The sequence below is a fragment of the Dermacentor silvarum genome, chromosome 2, assembly GCF_013339745.2.
Source record: "Dermacentor silvarum isolate Dsil-2018 chromosome 2, BIME_Dsil_1.4, whole genome shotgun sequence".
NCBI classification, from domain to species: Eukaryota; Metazoa; Arthropoda; class Arachnida; order Ixodida; family Ixodidae; genus Dermacentor; species Dermacentor silvarum.
This window is the reverse complement of record NC_051155.1, coordinates 129,204,806-129,217,853: the sequence shown is the minus strand read 5'-3', so window position 1 is coordinate 129,217,853 and position 13,048 is coordinate 129,204,806. Positions and strand designations below refer to the sequence as shown.

General features: G+C 46.9%; 1 protein-coding gene across 1 annotated transcript in view; it reads right to left on the bottom strand.

Moving 5' to 3' along the window:
- LOC125943527 (uncharacterized) overlaps positions 1-12,470 on the bottom strand; it is a 67,895-nt gene extending 55,425 nt beyond the window's left edge. The window contains exons 1-4 of the mRNA XM_049662886.1: positions 12,372-12,470; positions 9,837-10,020; positions 5,226-5,598; positions 1,481-1,799 (exon numbers count right to left, since the gene is read on the bottom strand). Of these exons, the coding sequence (XP_049518843.1) occupies positions 1,481-1,799; positions 5,226-5,598; positions 9,837-10,020; positions 12,372-12,425 (930 nt within the window). The 5' untranslated portion in view covers positions 12,426-12,470. The remainder of the gene's footprint in view (positions 1-1,480; positions 1,800-5,225; positions 5,599-9,836; positions 10,021-12,371) is intronic.
- Positions 12,471-13,048: the final 578 nt, after the last annotated feature.

Sequence of the window (13,048 nt, the reverse complement as noted above, 5' to 3'; positions counted from 1 at the left end):
TAGAAAGTAGATTGAGAGTTCTTTAAACAGGTTCAAAGCAAACCGATCTGAACCATTATTTTTTTTTCGATCCGCGGTCCAGCCGGAACTGAACCGTTTTCGCCCAACTGTAACGGAAACCTGTAACGAAACTAGTTTCGGTTTGACACTTCATGCGACTTCATGCAAAGCCTCTGATTATCTAAGCAGTTTAATAAAAATTATTGGTTTTTTACGTGTCAAAACCACGATCTGATTATGAGGCACGCCGTAGTTTCTCCTAAAACACTCCGGAAACTTGGACCACTTGGGGTTCTTTAACGTGCACCTAAATCTAAGTACACAGGTGTTTTCACATTTCGGCCCCATCGAAATGCGGCCGCCGTAGTCGGGATCCGATCCCGCGACCTCGTGCTCAGCAGCCCAACTCCATAGCCACTGAGCAACCACGGCGGGTGCTTCCAGGTGGTCATAATGTGGTGCATGAGTTTTTTTTTTTTTCTTCAAAGCTTCCCAAATGTAGGAGGGCTGTTCTGGAGATCAAGTGCAATTCTCTGAACGCTTCTAAAAGCCGTTGGCTCATTGTCACTGTTCGCGGTAGTTCCGTTATAGAAGCAAAAATGTGTCTTTCTTTTTTCTTGCACATATGAACAATCTGTTTTGCAAATTTCCAATGCTTCATACCGCAATACCCTACATATTAGTATTGCGGTGCCAATTACTTTTGGCACGATTTATTTATTGGGTTAGTGGTAGCGGCAGTGATTATTATATTTACGCTTCCAGGTAGTCAGCTTTCTGCGTTTTCGAGAACATTTGCCTCTCTGGTGGCGCACTAACCTGTACACTACACGAACCCATCATAAGCAGTACACATACTAAGCTCTAGAAGAACATCGAACACTGCACACTATACGAAACTGATAGTATACCGACACTACAGGGCACACTGTGCATACTGCAGGAGCAGTAGAATACACACGACAGGTCAGTTCTGGCCCGGGATAAGTATTGCGGCATATTTCAGTATTGCAAGTACCACTAGGAGTCATGTTGCCCCTAGCAATACGAGAATGCTTAGGTAAAAGAGCAACGCCCGGTGCGTCCTATATTACGCCTCAGAATTCACTCCCTTGAAAGGAGTGGACAGCTCTCCAAACATTTGTAACGACGAGAAGTACTGCCAGTTGGTGTAATATACACAAAGGTAAACAATACAAAGACGAAGACTGCAGGCACACATGCACACATGATCGACTCGTAAAGGAAGCTCTCATTTTCACAGGCAAAAATGCTGGTGAAAGGAAGGCTAACTGCTTTGCGTTACAAGAAGAGGTCGCCAAAATAGCGCTGGCCCTTTACGTAGGTGTGGCTACTGTCTTCGCATTTTCGCTCTCTTTAACGTTAGTAACATCCCGCACAGCGCATAATCAAACGCACATAATCAAATGACTACCTCGGCACACATCGTCCAGCGCTAACCAGGTATAGCCAGACTCACGGTCATGCTGCGGCCTCTTCCTTCAAACTTATCGGCAATCGATCGGCCCGCGTAGAGATTCACGTAGCTAGATGTCGAGCCGTTGCGCTCCATGCGTGCTCCCCACAGCAACTCGAGTCCCCACTGCAACGATGTGTTGAGAGCAAACTCCAAGCCAGCTCGCAATTCGCGTTCCACGAGCAGCACGGACAGTTCGCGAGGAACTTCCAGCGGCGAGGTCTTGGCAGCGCTGAGGGATGCGTAACATGAAGTGTACAGCGCCTGGAGCACGTGGCGACCAAATACGTTGGGCCTCAGCGTCGGACCAGACAGGAGTGTCCTGTGCGCGGTGGCAAATTTTGCACATTAATAAAGAATGTCGGACAGTTTAGAAAGGTAAATGTTTTATCTTATTTGGGGGGTATGCACTTGACGTCATCCGCGAGAAGCGCTAGCATCGTTCGCGGTTGTCGCCATATTGCCGGTCGCGATTTGGAGCGTTCGCTAGCATTGTGTGCGTATGTTGCTAACGAAACGCGCGTGCCATCCGTCTGTGATATGTCAATCAGTTTTTGCTCGATTAGTGCGTCCTTTGATGGCGATACGCTTAAGCGCGTACGGATGCGGCTTCAATAAACCTGAAAAAATGCGTCAAGTAGAAAAACAGTCGGCAGAGAAACTTAAGACTACTTACGTGCAGGAATGCGAAAGCATTATAGTCCTTTGGATGAAACGTTTTATTCCGCGCGTTCCTTGTCCGCAAAAGCTCTCGCCTGCGTTCTAGCTGCGCTTCGGTAAGGTCAAATGAAAACGCACCAAGCGTATCACCGCGCGCGCGAGGAGTTCTGAACTCCAAAGACCGATCGGCGGTGTTCATTGTGACATTCTATTGGACTTTTTATTTGATACACTCATTTTGTACACCGTCACGTTGCACCGTGACATGCCCAACAACGCACGTACTAGGCCACACGTTTAGTCAGCATTTGAACGACGTCACGTGTGCAATGATGGACGCACTAGGCACACCGTTAGTTATCCAGACCCGTGGAGCCGCCCTGGCGTCGGGGAAGCGTGCTCGTCTTTCAGCCCGAAGGCCGGGGTTCGATTCCCGCCCAGACCGAACTTTACCAAATTTTCTTTTCAATGGCATTAACTTACTGTGCTTTACAGGAATCTGCATGAGTAATTTGACGTCAATCCGACCATGTTTTACGTGTTTTTACTCTCTGCACTGTCGGCCATTTTTGGTACCATCTTTCGGTCACGCTGACTACGCCGATAGATTTCAGCGTAATGGGGCCTATAATGCTTTCGCAGGGCTATGGGTAGCTTTCCCTCTAGAGTTGATTAACTCTATGATGCTGCTGCATACCTCCTATACCGTAATGCCAGAATACCGCAGGCAAAATATATATGACGATGATTATAAGGGCCGTGATGCCCCTTGTAAACAAATATACGCTGGTGCATGCTACCGGTAATGCTGGTGTTGCCATCTAGTGACACTGAGTTCAACCAGAGCTCTCAGAACCACGGCCCCCGAGGTGGCCGTACATGCGAACTATTTGCTATCTCGTCGGCCATACTGAAAGCAACTGTCATTACGATGAAGGACTATGCGCTTATACAGTTTCTATAACAAGCCAGTTGGTTATACTAAGTATAACCTACTTCCCTCTTGACAGGCGTCGGTGGCAACAAAGTAGTTCTCAATGTGTGCTGACAAGGCTGCCCGGTTCACATACTCACTCATGAAAATCATAGAGGCACAACACGACAGCGAAGTGGACAGCGCTATGTTTGTTTTGACAAGAAGGTGTATACTACTGTAGCTCCTTGCGCCACATTTTATGACCAAGTATGAAAAGTTTTCAGCTCATTGCTACAACTACGCATATTATTATGGTCCTCAACGGGGATTTGCACGTGTGGGCTCTGATTGTGCGTCAGCTCTTGTTAGTTCATTACAATAGGCGTAACGAATCCTGAATGTTTTATCACAAGCAACGTTAACATGGCAGGGCAATAATGTTAATGCCTATAGAAGGTCAACCCACTGTTGAAAATTCATTTATTATAGTAACTTCTCGTCCCAACACAACAGCGATGGAGGTCAACAAAAAATTGAGTAGTTAAATTTAATGGAAATAATCGATTTGTTCTGCATAGCGACGTATTTATGCTTTCAAATTAATGTTTATGGGCAGCCTTGATACATTCACTTTCAAGAGCTAGGCTCGATAGATGTTCATGACAAACTGCCCCATCTCGAAAGCTGTGCCCACACAACACACGAACTCGCAGTTTTTCGGCCACATAGATACCACTTGGTGTCAGGAGATACATGCAAGACTGCGCAACATAAGGGCGCTATGTTCATCTCGTTTTTGAATTGTTTTACAAAAACGGTGGTGTTGATGAGAAGCGCTTCCCGTGGGCAGCGCGCGTGCGAAGGGACACACCTGTAGCGCTGCACTGCCGATCCGGGCAGCATTACATGTGTAGCGTGCGTTGGACAATGTGACCCGACTATTACTAACTGAATGAACAAGCGTGGTGTGAGCGCGCACAAACAAACATGTAGAGATCACACTGAATGACTGCGGACAACGACTGTCAAAACGCTGGCAGCAAGCATACGCCGCTGCCGGCGAAGGTACGTGCGGTCTATCGCTTCAACAGGAACTGAGCCGCGAATGCACGGCTCATAAAGGTCAGAGCCGTGTGGAGATAAGAGACGGTGCGGCGAGCGACGAGCGCGGTTGTTGGCAGAAGAAAAGTGCGCCCCCCCTCCCCCCGCTTCCTCCGGCGCTGGCTTCCCGCTTCCTTGCTTGCGCGCGGGAGAGATAAGAGACCGTGCGGCCGAGCGACGAGCGCGGTTGTTGGCACAGTAGAAGTGCCCCCCCCCCCCCCCCCCCCCCCCCCGCTCCCTCCGGCGCTGGCTTCCCGCTTCGTTGCTTGCGCGTGGGGGATTGAGTGCGTTCGCTCTCCGTGATAGAAAGCCCATTGTGTATTGGGGTTACCCAGGTGAACTCAGTAGAAAAGAGATGGTGTCGCGGAGACTTTTGCGACTTCTTCTTTGTGCTCCACGAACTGACAACTGTAAAGTATTGATACAAAAGCATGAAATGGCCCATTGAGCGAAAACAAAAATTCAGAGCCCATTCGCTACTGTGAAGGTGGAAGCCAGCGAAGCTGTGTGTATGGTGGGTCTGATGTAGTGAATATTGCCCCCACGATCGCCTCATAAGAAATGCTTTGGTGCCCTCGGATATTTTGTTACCGCAGTCACAAGTACCTTCTCGATGGCTGTTGAAACCGCAGATCCTTGAAATCTGTGAGTGTCATTGGCTACTTACGCGACCATGCACAAGTGAGCCAGTTAGTCACACAAATCTTTATGTAGCATACTTTGTTATAATATCCAGGTTGCAGAGAAAAAAAGGCTGAACGCTTCAAGTAAGCCATTTCCTTTATATAAAAAAGGTTTGCTGCACGTCGTAGATTCCTGGAAGTGAGGATTATTAGGTAGCATTCACTGTTCCATTGCGCGACTTTGTAGAAAATAATGTCATTACCTAGCACACTCGTCTCAAAGAGCTCAGGTAGGACAGATCGCATCGAAGGCATGCCACAACGCGCCCTTTGCGCCGGCGCTTTAGTTTCAGCCTCCAGCTAGCCAACTTCCAACCGCCAACCACCGCGGCCGCAAATCAAGGCGAAAGGGCCGAACAACGCTTATTATATGCATCTCGTCACTCGCCTGTTGACTGTCTCGTACAGCTTGGACACGGAACTCCCGACATACGTCCGGTTGTACACGAGCGCGTCGGGGCTTCGGTCCCACTGGTCGCAGGCGTAGGAATACATGTTGTCGCACGGCTCCGCCGACGGGCTCAGCAGCTCGTGCAGCTCCTCCATGGCTGCCAAGCAGGCGTCGCTGTCGTACTCGAGGCAGAAGGACTGCCAGCGGACGTTGCCCGTTGTCCATAGGCGAAGGCAGTAGGCCAGGATGAGCGCTGCCGGAAGTGTTGTCAGAACCACGCAAAGCACGCCCACTCTGTGGTCGCAGCAGAAGCTCGACCGCGTCCTTCGAGTGCTGCTGCTAGGGGAGAGATCCCCCCGTACACGGGAACCTGAGGAAGCAAAGTGATCATTTCATAGAGATAGCTATCGGGGGCACTCGCTGTAGGCGCTTTCGCGACATCAGTAAGGCCGTAGTGAGCTTCGCAGAAAGATAACTACAAAGTGTATTGAGTGTGAATAGTTTGTACCATATTGGCTCGATTTCAACACCCACTTTTTTCTTGTTCTAGAAATTACGAAAAAATGGCATGCGCATTACAGTCGAGCACAGAACTAAAAGTGCTATAGGTTTCAGATTACGTGTTTCGTAAAAAAATAGATGTGTGCATGAATGTATAGAAGCAAGTTCCAAAGAACATAATTGAAAGGAGACTTTCTGTCAAAGAACGTATACTATACAAACAGGGAGGCGTTAAGGAACTGAAGAATTATAGGCCCATTAGCTTGCTTTCAGTACTGTATAAAATATTCACCAAAATAATTTCCAAGAGAATCGGGGCAACACTTCAATGAACCAAGAGATCAGGCTGGCTTCAGGAAGAGTTATACTACAAGGGATCACAACCATGACATCAATCAGGTAATCGAGAAATATGTGGAGTGCAGTAAACCTCTATATATGGCTTTCATAGATTATGAAAAGGCATTTGATTCAGTTGAGATACCAGCAGTCATAGAGGCATTGCGTAATCACGGTGTACAGGAGGCCTACCTGAATATATTTGGAAATATCTACAAAGATTCCACAGCTACATTGGTTCTCTACAAGAAAAGTAGAACGTTACCTATCAAGAAAGAGGTCGGGCAAGGAGACACAATCTCTCCAATGCTTTTCACTGCATGATTAAAAGAAGTATTCAAGCTCTTAGACTGAGAAGGTTTAGGAGCCAGCAACAATAGCGAATATCTCATCAACTTTCGGTCTGCAGTTGACATTGTCTTATCTAGCAACAATGGGTACGAATTACAACAAATGATTCAGGACTTTAACCGAAAAAGTGTAAGAGTGGGGTTGAAGATTAATATGCAAAAGACAAATATAATGTTAAATAGCCTGGCAAGAGAACGAGAAATCAGGATCGCCAGCCAGCCTCTAGAGTCTGTAAAGGAGTACGTTTATCTATGTCAATTACTCACAGGGGACCCTGATCACGAGAAGGAAACTTACAGAAAAATAAAATTGCGTTGGAGCGCATACGCCAAGAATTGCCATGTCTTGACTGGGAGATAGCCACTGTGTACAAGTGTACAATAATTGCGTTCTACTGGCGCTAACCCATGGGGCAGACACTTGGAGGTTAACAAAGAAGCTCAAAAACAAGTTATGAACCGCACAAAGAGCAATGGAAAAAAAGAAAGAACACTAGCGTAGCTTGCACTGGAAGCGCAATGCTAAAGAGACAGCGGAGCTGATGGGCACTTAGCTACTCCTGGCTTTTGGGCTAGGCTAAGCAATACCAACTCATCCCCAGCATTTTCCAGAATTTATTGATTACTTATTGATCATCGATTAGCTATTTATTGGCTATTCATTGGCTATCGCAAGGTATTGGCTACGTATTTGGGCTAGGCTAAGCACTACCAAGTCATCCCCAGCATTTCTGAAACTTATTGATTAGTGATCGATTATCGATTATCTATTGATTGGCTATTGATTGGCTATAGATGATTGACGTCCCAACCGTGCTTAGCCAGGCTCTTAGCCCGGCTCTGCTTCGCTAGTTCACAGGTGTATGTGCCATTACGCTTCGACACTTTTCATTACCAGGATGGGCCCACATTTTTTCCGACGCGTCAAGGTCTTACGGCCGGCTTTAGGAGCTCCACTGCTAAAAATGTTAGACCTAACATTAAGACATAGAAAGAGAGCGGTGTGGATCAGACAACAAACGGGGATAGCCAATATTTTAAGAGAAAGAAATGGCGCTGGACCGGCCATGTAATGCGTAGGATGGATAACCGGTGGAGCATTAGAGTTACAAAATGGGTGCCAAGAAAAGGGAAACGCAGTCGCGGACGGTGGAAAACTAGGTGTGGGGTGATGAAATTAGAAAATTTGCTGGCGCCAGTTGGCATCAGCTAGCTCAAGACAGGGGTAATTGGAGATCGCAGGGAGAGGCCTTCGTGCTCCAGTGGACATAAATATAGGCTGATGATAATGATGTATATGATGATGAAATAAATAAATAAATGCATGCTCTATAAAAATGCAGGTGTTTTTTCGTCGGCCTATGTCAGTATAAACAGTTTTGAACGCTTTTTGAAGGTAGCTCAGTAGTCACCTGACTAAATGTCGTTAAGAATCCTAAAAATAGCAAAACCTTTACATGATCGGCGCCCAATGTACTTTGATGGGCGCTGATCGCGCCAATCACGAGGCCGGTCTTTCTTTTTCCTTTCGCATGAATAATTATTTGATTACGTGTACCCTTGCTAAATTTTAATTGTTTTCTTTAATCGATGAGGTACCAAGCAATAATTGTGGAGGATGTCGTGAAATGAGCAGCAACAGAGTTCAATTCCTTCAGGCGCTACGTCAGCTACATTTTTCATTGAGCGGAACTGATTGGTGCCTGAAAGTGCAAAAGCATCCTGGGTATTTTCTTGACCTTCTTTACAGAGAACAAAGAAAGCTATCTACACGCGCACACAAACATGTGACAGTGTCAGGATAGGACGTTAATGTCACCGAAACGGTAACATCAGTGGTCTCTACAGACGCTGTCACAGTTGTGTGTGTATACAATCTCAGTATTGTCAGGTTTGTATGACGCGACTGTCACCTGTTGTCTTTGGGTTTTCGTATACGGGGTGTTTCAGCGAACACGTTCAAAAACTGTTAAATGTTAATTGCCTGTGTCAGATAGCACAATTCTAGTTCATGAGCTGGTTTACTCGAAGATATGGACATTACTTGCACAAAAAATTGAAATGCATGATCGATTATTTAACAAAAGTTTACTAATTATATTATTAACTAATTTCCTTATGGCGCATATTGCACTTTACAAATTCTAGCCGCGGAGTTCGCAAGGCGGATCCACGTGGAACGAATTCTCAGGATGACACCAGTTTGGAGATATTATTTCCCGAACTTTGCGGAGAAATACATTGGCGTTCCAGTTAATTTTTATGCTTCAATGCATAAAGCGACATTTTGTTAAGAAACTAACTGGAACGCCACTGCATTTCTCCGCAAAGTTGGGGAATTAATATCTCAAAAATGGTGCCATCGTGAGAATTCGTTCCAAGTGTATCCGCCTTGGGAAGACCCCGGCTAGAATTTGCAAATTGCAACATTGGCCATAAGGTAATTAGTTAAAAACTTAGTTCGTGATTTTTTTAACTAGCCGGTTATGCATTTCAATTTTTTGCAATTAATGTCCGCCTCTTCGAGTAGACCAGCTAATGAAGTAGAATTGCGCTATCTGCCGCAGGCAACCTTTACAAATTAATTGAAAATGTTCGCTGAAACACCCTGTATGTGTTTCTTCTATATTAGTGTCAATTGCGAGTCAGAGCTACGCCTGTCTCTTGCCCTTTTTGTTGGGGCGCCGTCCGTTTACGCTGCTTTTCCAACATACCCTTTTTGTTCATAGAGCGCACAATGCAGGGATCAGACAACGTAAAATAGACGCGCTGACGGTCGGTCTTCGCCACTCCAAAAATACTTGAAATAACAGTCAATGCAGTTCCAACAGGTTACACCCGTTGCAACATGTTCGAAACAATTAGTGGGACATCAGTGCCTTAATTTTTCCTCATGTAGTGATCATGCATTTATGACAGAGCATTAACGCGCGGGCTTCGCACTTTAGTGTTACGCCACGCTAAACACCTGACCGCTAAAGTGGAACCTTCAACCACATACACAATTAGAATCACAAGGCTACATTTGTTCTTCGCTTGGCTGTACACGACCGTAGTATCGAGATGAGAAGAACCAAGACAAAAGTTCTGGGGCGTAGACTTCACTTGACACATTCGCTCGTTTAGTGCTGAGCCAATCTAGCCGAAACGCTGAAAAACTACCCGGTGAAGGAATCCGGAGCCGAATTTACAGAGGTTTTTCACAAGTGCTCTTCACCAGTACTTTTTGTCACTGGCCGACCGTCTTCGTTGATGACGTCCAGCATCAAGCACAGTCGTCCAGCGTCAAGGCTAGAGTTTCCTTTTACAAACAATTCTAGAGCGAAAAAAAAACATTTTGTGAATACGGTCTGCTAATTCTTTCTTTGCGAACGTATTCTGCAGTATGTTCGTGCGTAAGTTCATCCTGTATACGTACGTTTCCGGTCTCCCGGTTGAAACCGCACGGTACGAGGTGACTGCTGGTCGGCGTCGGGCGTGGCGGTGTCTGACTTTTCAAGCAAGACACCGGAAGGAGAAACGATGACGCGGAGTCCATGCACGTCCCCGTCAATCAGAGCGATGCTGTCCGGTGCGCTCAGCTGAGAGTCCGTATGCAGAGACTGCAGCAAACCGAAGATGCTTGTACAGCGCTATTCGCGGCTTCGCTTCACACCGTTGTCAGTGGTAATCCATATTTTTATTTTTTTTGTTTGTATGGCACGACGTCGATGGTTGCATGACATGAGCCGCACGATGAAACGTAAGGCAAAACGCACCCCTTGCGCATCCGTGCAGGTGAAGTTTTCTTATAGTGTCAGAGAACGGGGCCCGTAAAAGAACTCATGAAATGCACGATGCACAGGTCTCTATTTACACATTACGCGCCGTGGTTGCTTAGTGGCTATGGTGTTGGGCCGCCAAGCAAGAGGTCGCGGTATCAAATCCTGGCCACGGCGGCCGCATGTCGATTGGGGGCAAAATGCGAAAACACCCGTGTACTTATAAATTTAGGTGCGAGCTGAACAACCGTCGGTGGTTCATATTATTCCAGAGAACCCCACTACAGCGTGCCTATTAATCACATCGCGGTTTTGGCACGTAGAACGCCGTAATTGAAAAAAAAAACTGATTATGACGTGTTCTGTATCTTTTCATTTTTTCTTGTTCCGTAGCTATTTGGATCGTACGGTAACGGAGGGAAAGGGGCTTCTTCAGTCTCTCTTGGGATAATAACGTCTGATGACGTTATTATCCCATTCATGATTGGTTCCGGTACGTCAGAGCACCTTTCTCAAGTTATTTTCGAAACACAACTGCTCCTGCTACTGCCAAAAGACTCCTTACTTACAATTTCCGTGCATTTATATCGCATCGTGTGGAAAGGCAAAACTGAGGAGAGGCCCTGACGTCGCTCTTTGGGAAGCTTAGTGACGTCGGAAGTTGATGTTACTCCCCCATCTTGTAGGGGCAGATTCCCCTCTCTTGTCAACATTTCTCGCCTTCTGCGCGCATCTGCGAGCAACCACACCTGGTTACGCAGACGTACGTACGCCGTAGTAATCCGACCAACCGTTTCTAAGGTCATTTCGTCTGATTATTGGGCTCTAGTGTTTAAAGCAGTTGATAATGAACTCCGCAGCTAAGAGCGGGAGACCGGTCCCCGCTACTTTTGCCGGTTATCATGAAAATTAATCTGTACAATCTCACTTCACTGCAAGAATGCACAGGTGACGACCGCCACCCCATTTTAAGCCCCTCAAGACACAGCGACCTACGGCTAGCCCATCTGCAGTTTATGACAACAAACACGCATGCTGGTCGCGGCTTCGCGTTGACCTAGCCTACCGGTGCGTCTGTCAGCCGCTTGATGTGGGCGCAGGCGTGCATTCGTCTGTCGAACCTTGTTCACTCTTGCACCGCAACCGCGAACCTTCACCTGCCTCCGCCCCTCGGGCGCACGGATAAGATATCTGCGGTGAAGAGGGTTCCTCCCTCAATTGCTCACAGCAGCTGCATCTTTCCCATCCTTCCACGTGTCTGTTTTGCGTGCCGCAAGTGTATGGTCCGCCTTCAAAAGCAGGAACACTTCACAGTTGTCACTGACCTGCTAGGCGTTTATCGTATACATATTCTGAAGCACAGTGTCTGTGGAGATGCACTAGCGTGAATGCATCAAAGATGGAAAATGTACTCCCAGATCGTCCTTGGCCTGATACGTAGCGTACGGCGTTGTATGCGCGCTCGTTTCACGATGTTTACTTCTTGCAGTTCCAACTGATTGAAACAACAGCCGGAAGAGTGGAACCAACGGAGGACGCTTAAGCTTCGCATTTAAGAGTAGAACGCGATAGCGTTACCGGGACACGTTCGCATCTCATCGTTCGCATATGGCAAGTAGGCTTCATTCACTGCAACCCTTGAACGAGGGAAAGCCAGCTTACGAAGACCAAGCTTACACTGATCCCCTTAAAGTCGGCTTCACTTTTAAACAGAAATGCATAGCTGGAAAGGCGTTTCTCCAGGGGCAATATAAGTGGTCCTATATTAAAATGTGAAGGCCCTAGCACGTTTTTTTATTATTCTATTAAATGTTTGCTATTGCCCCGATGCGTGCTGGTCTGCTAGAAATGCTGTAAAAGGGGTTTGCATTTGAGTTTCCTCGTAGCAGAATTAGGTTTTCTCGTACATTCAAATTACAATGCGCCGCCGATTGGTAAACAATCAGACGGCGATCGAATTCGACGCCGAATGGTGAAGTCGTACTTTACCATTTTTCTGACGGATTTCATTGTGAGAAATTAAATTTTTGTTCACCAAAACCTTGCACTACGTGGAGAGCCGGCGCGGTTAGGGTGGTTGGGGATATTTTCTCCGGCACCCGCCGACATCGAACACCGGTTGCCAACGCCGGATTTTCTGCGACACGGGGCCCTTAACGCTATCGCGTTAAAACACGGAGACTAACGCAAACCTCGACATGCGACGCATTTGCCATGGCATGAGACCCACGGAGCAGCACATGCATGAGCACACAACGCCATCACAAAACCGCCATTGCGCCCCGACAACATGGCCGCTACAGCGAAATATACCACGGGACTTCATCCAGACATTTCTCTAGGCACGCGGACCGGGTGGGGTCTCTGCTCAGTTGTCTTCCTTCCTCCATTTACCATGTATCGCATGCTACTATGGCCATGCAGCAGCACCGTTAATCACGTGAGTAACATAAGAACACATGCAGCTGATAACCGTCGGTATATATATATATCATACGAAGCCGACAAACAATGACACCAAGGACAACATAGGGGAAATTACTTGTACTTACTAATTGCATTGAAGAAATTATAAATTAATGGAAATGAAAACGGATGAAAAAACAATTGTTCGCAGGTGGGGAACGAACCCGCGCCTTCGCATTACGCGTGCGATGCTCTCACACATTGAGCTACTGCGGAGCCGTTTTCCCATCCACTTTCTGGGGTATTTATGTTTTACAACTAAACTAACTCTGGGAGTGTTAGCCAGCGCCACCACTCACAAACCATGGGGCGGATGTGGAACATCCTTTCTGCCGCAGGCGTCCCGAGCACGTGATCTTTTTTGGGTGATGGCAACTGGTCAATAAACCCACATATGCTACAT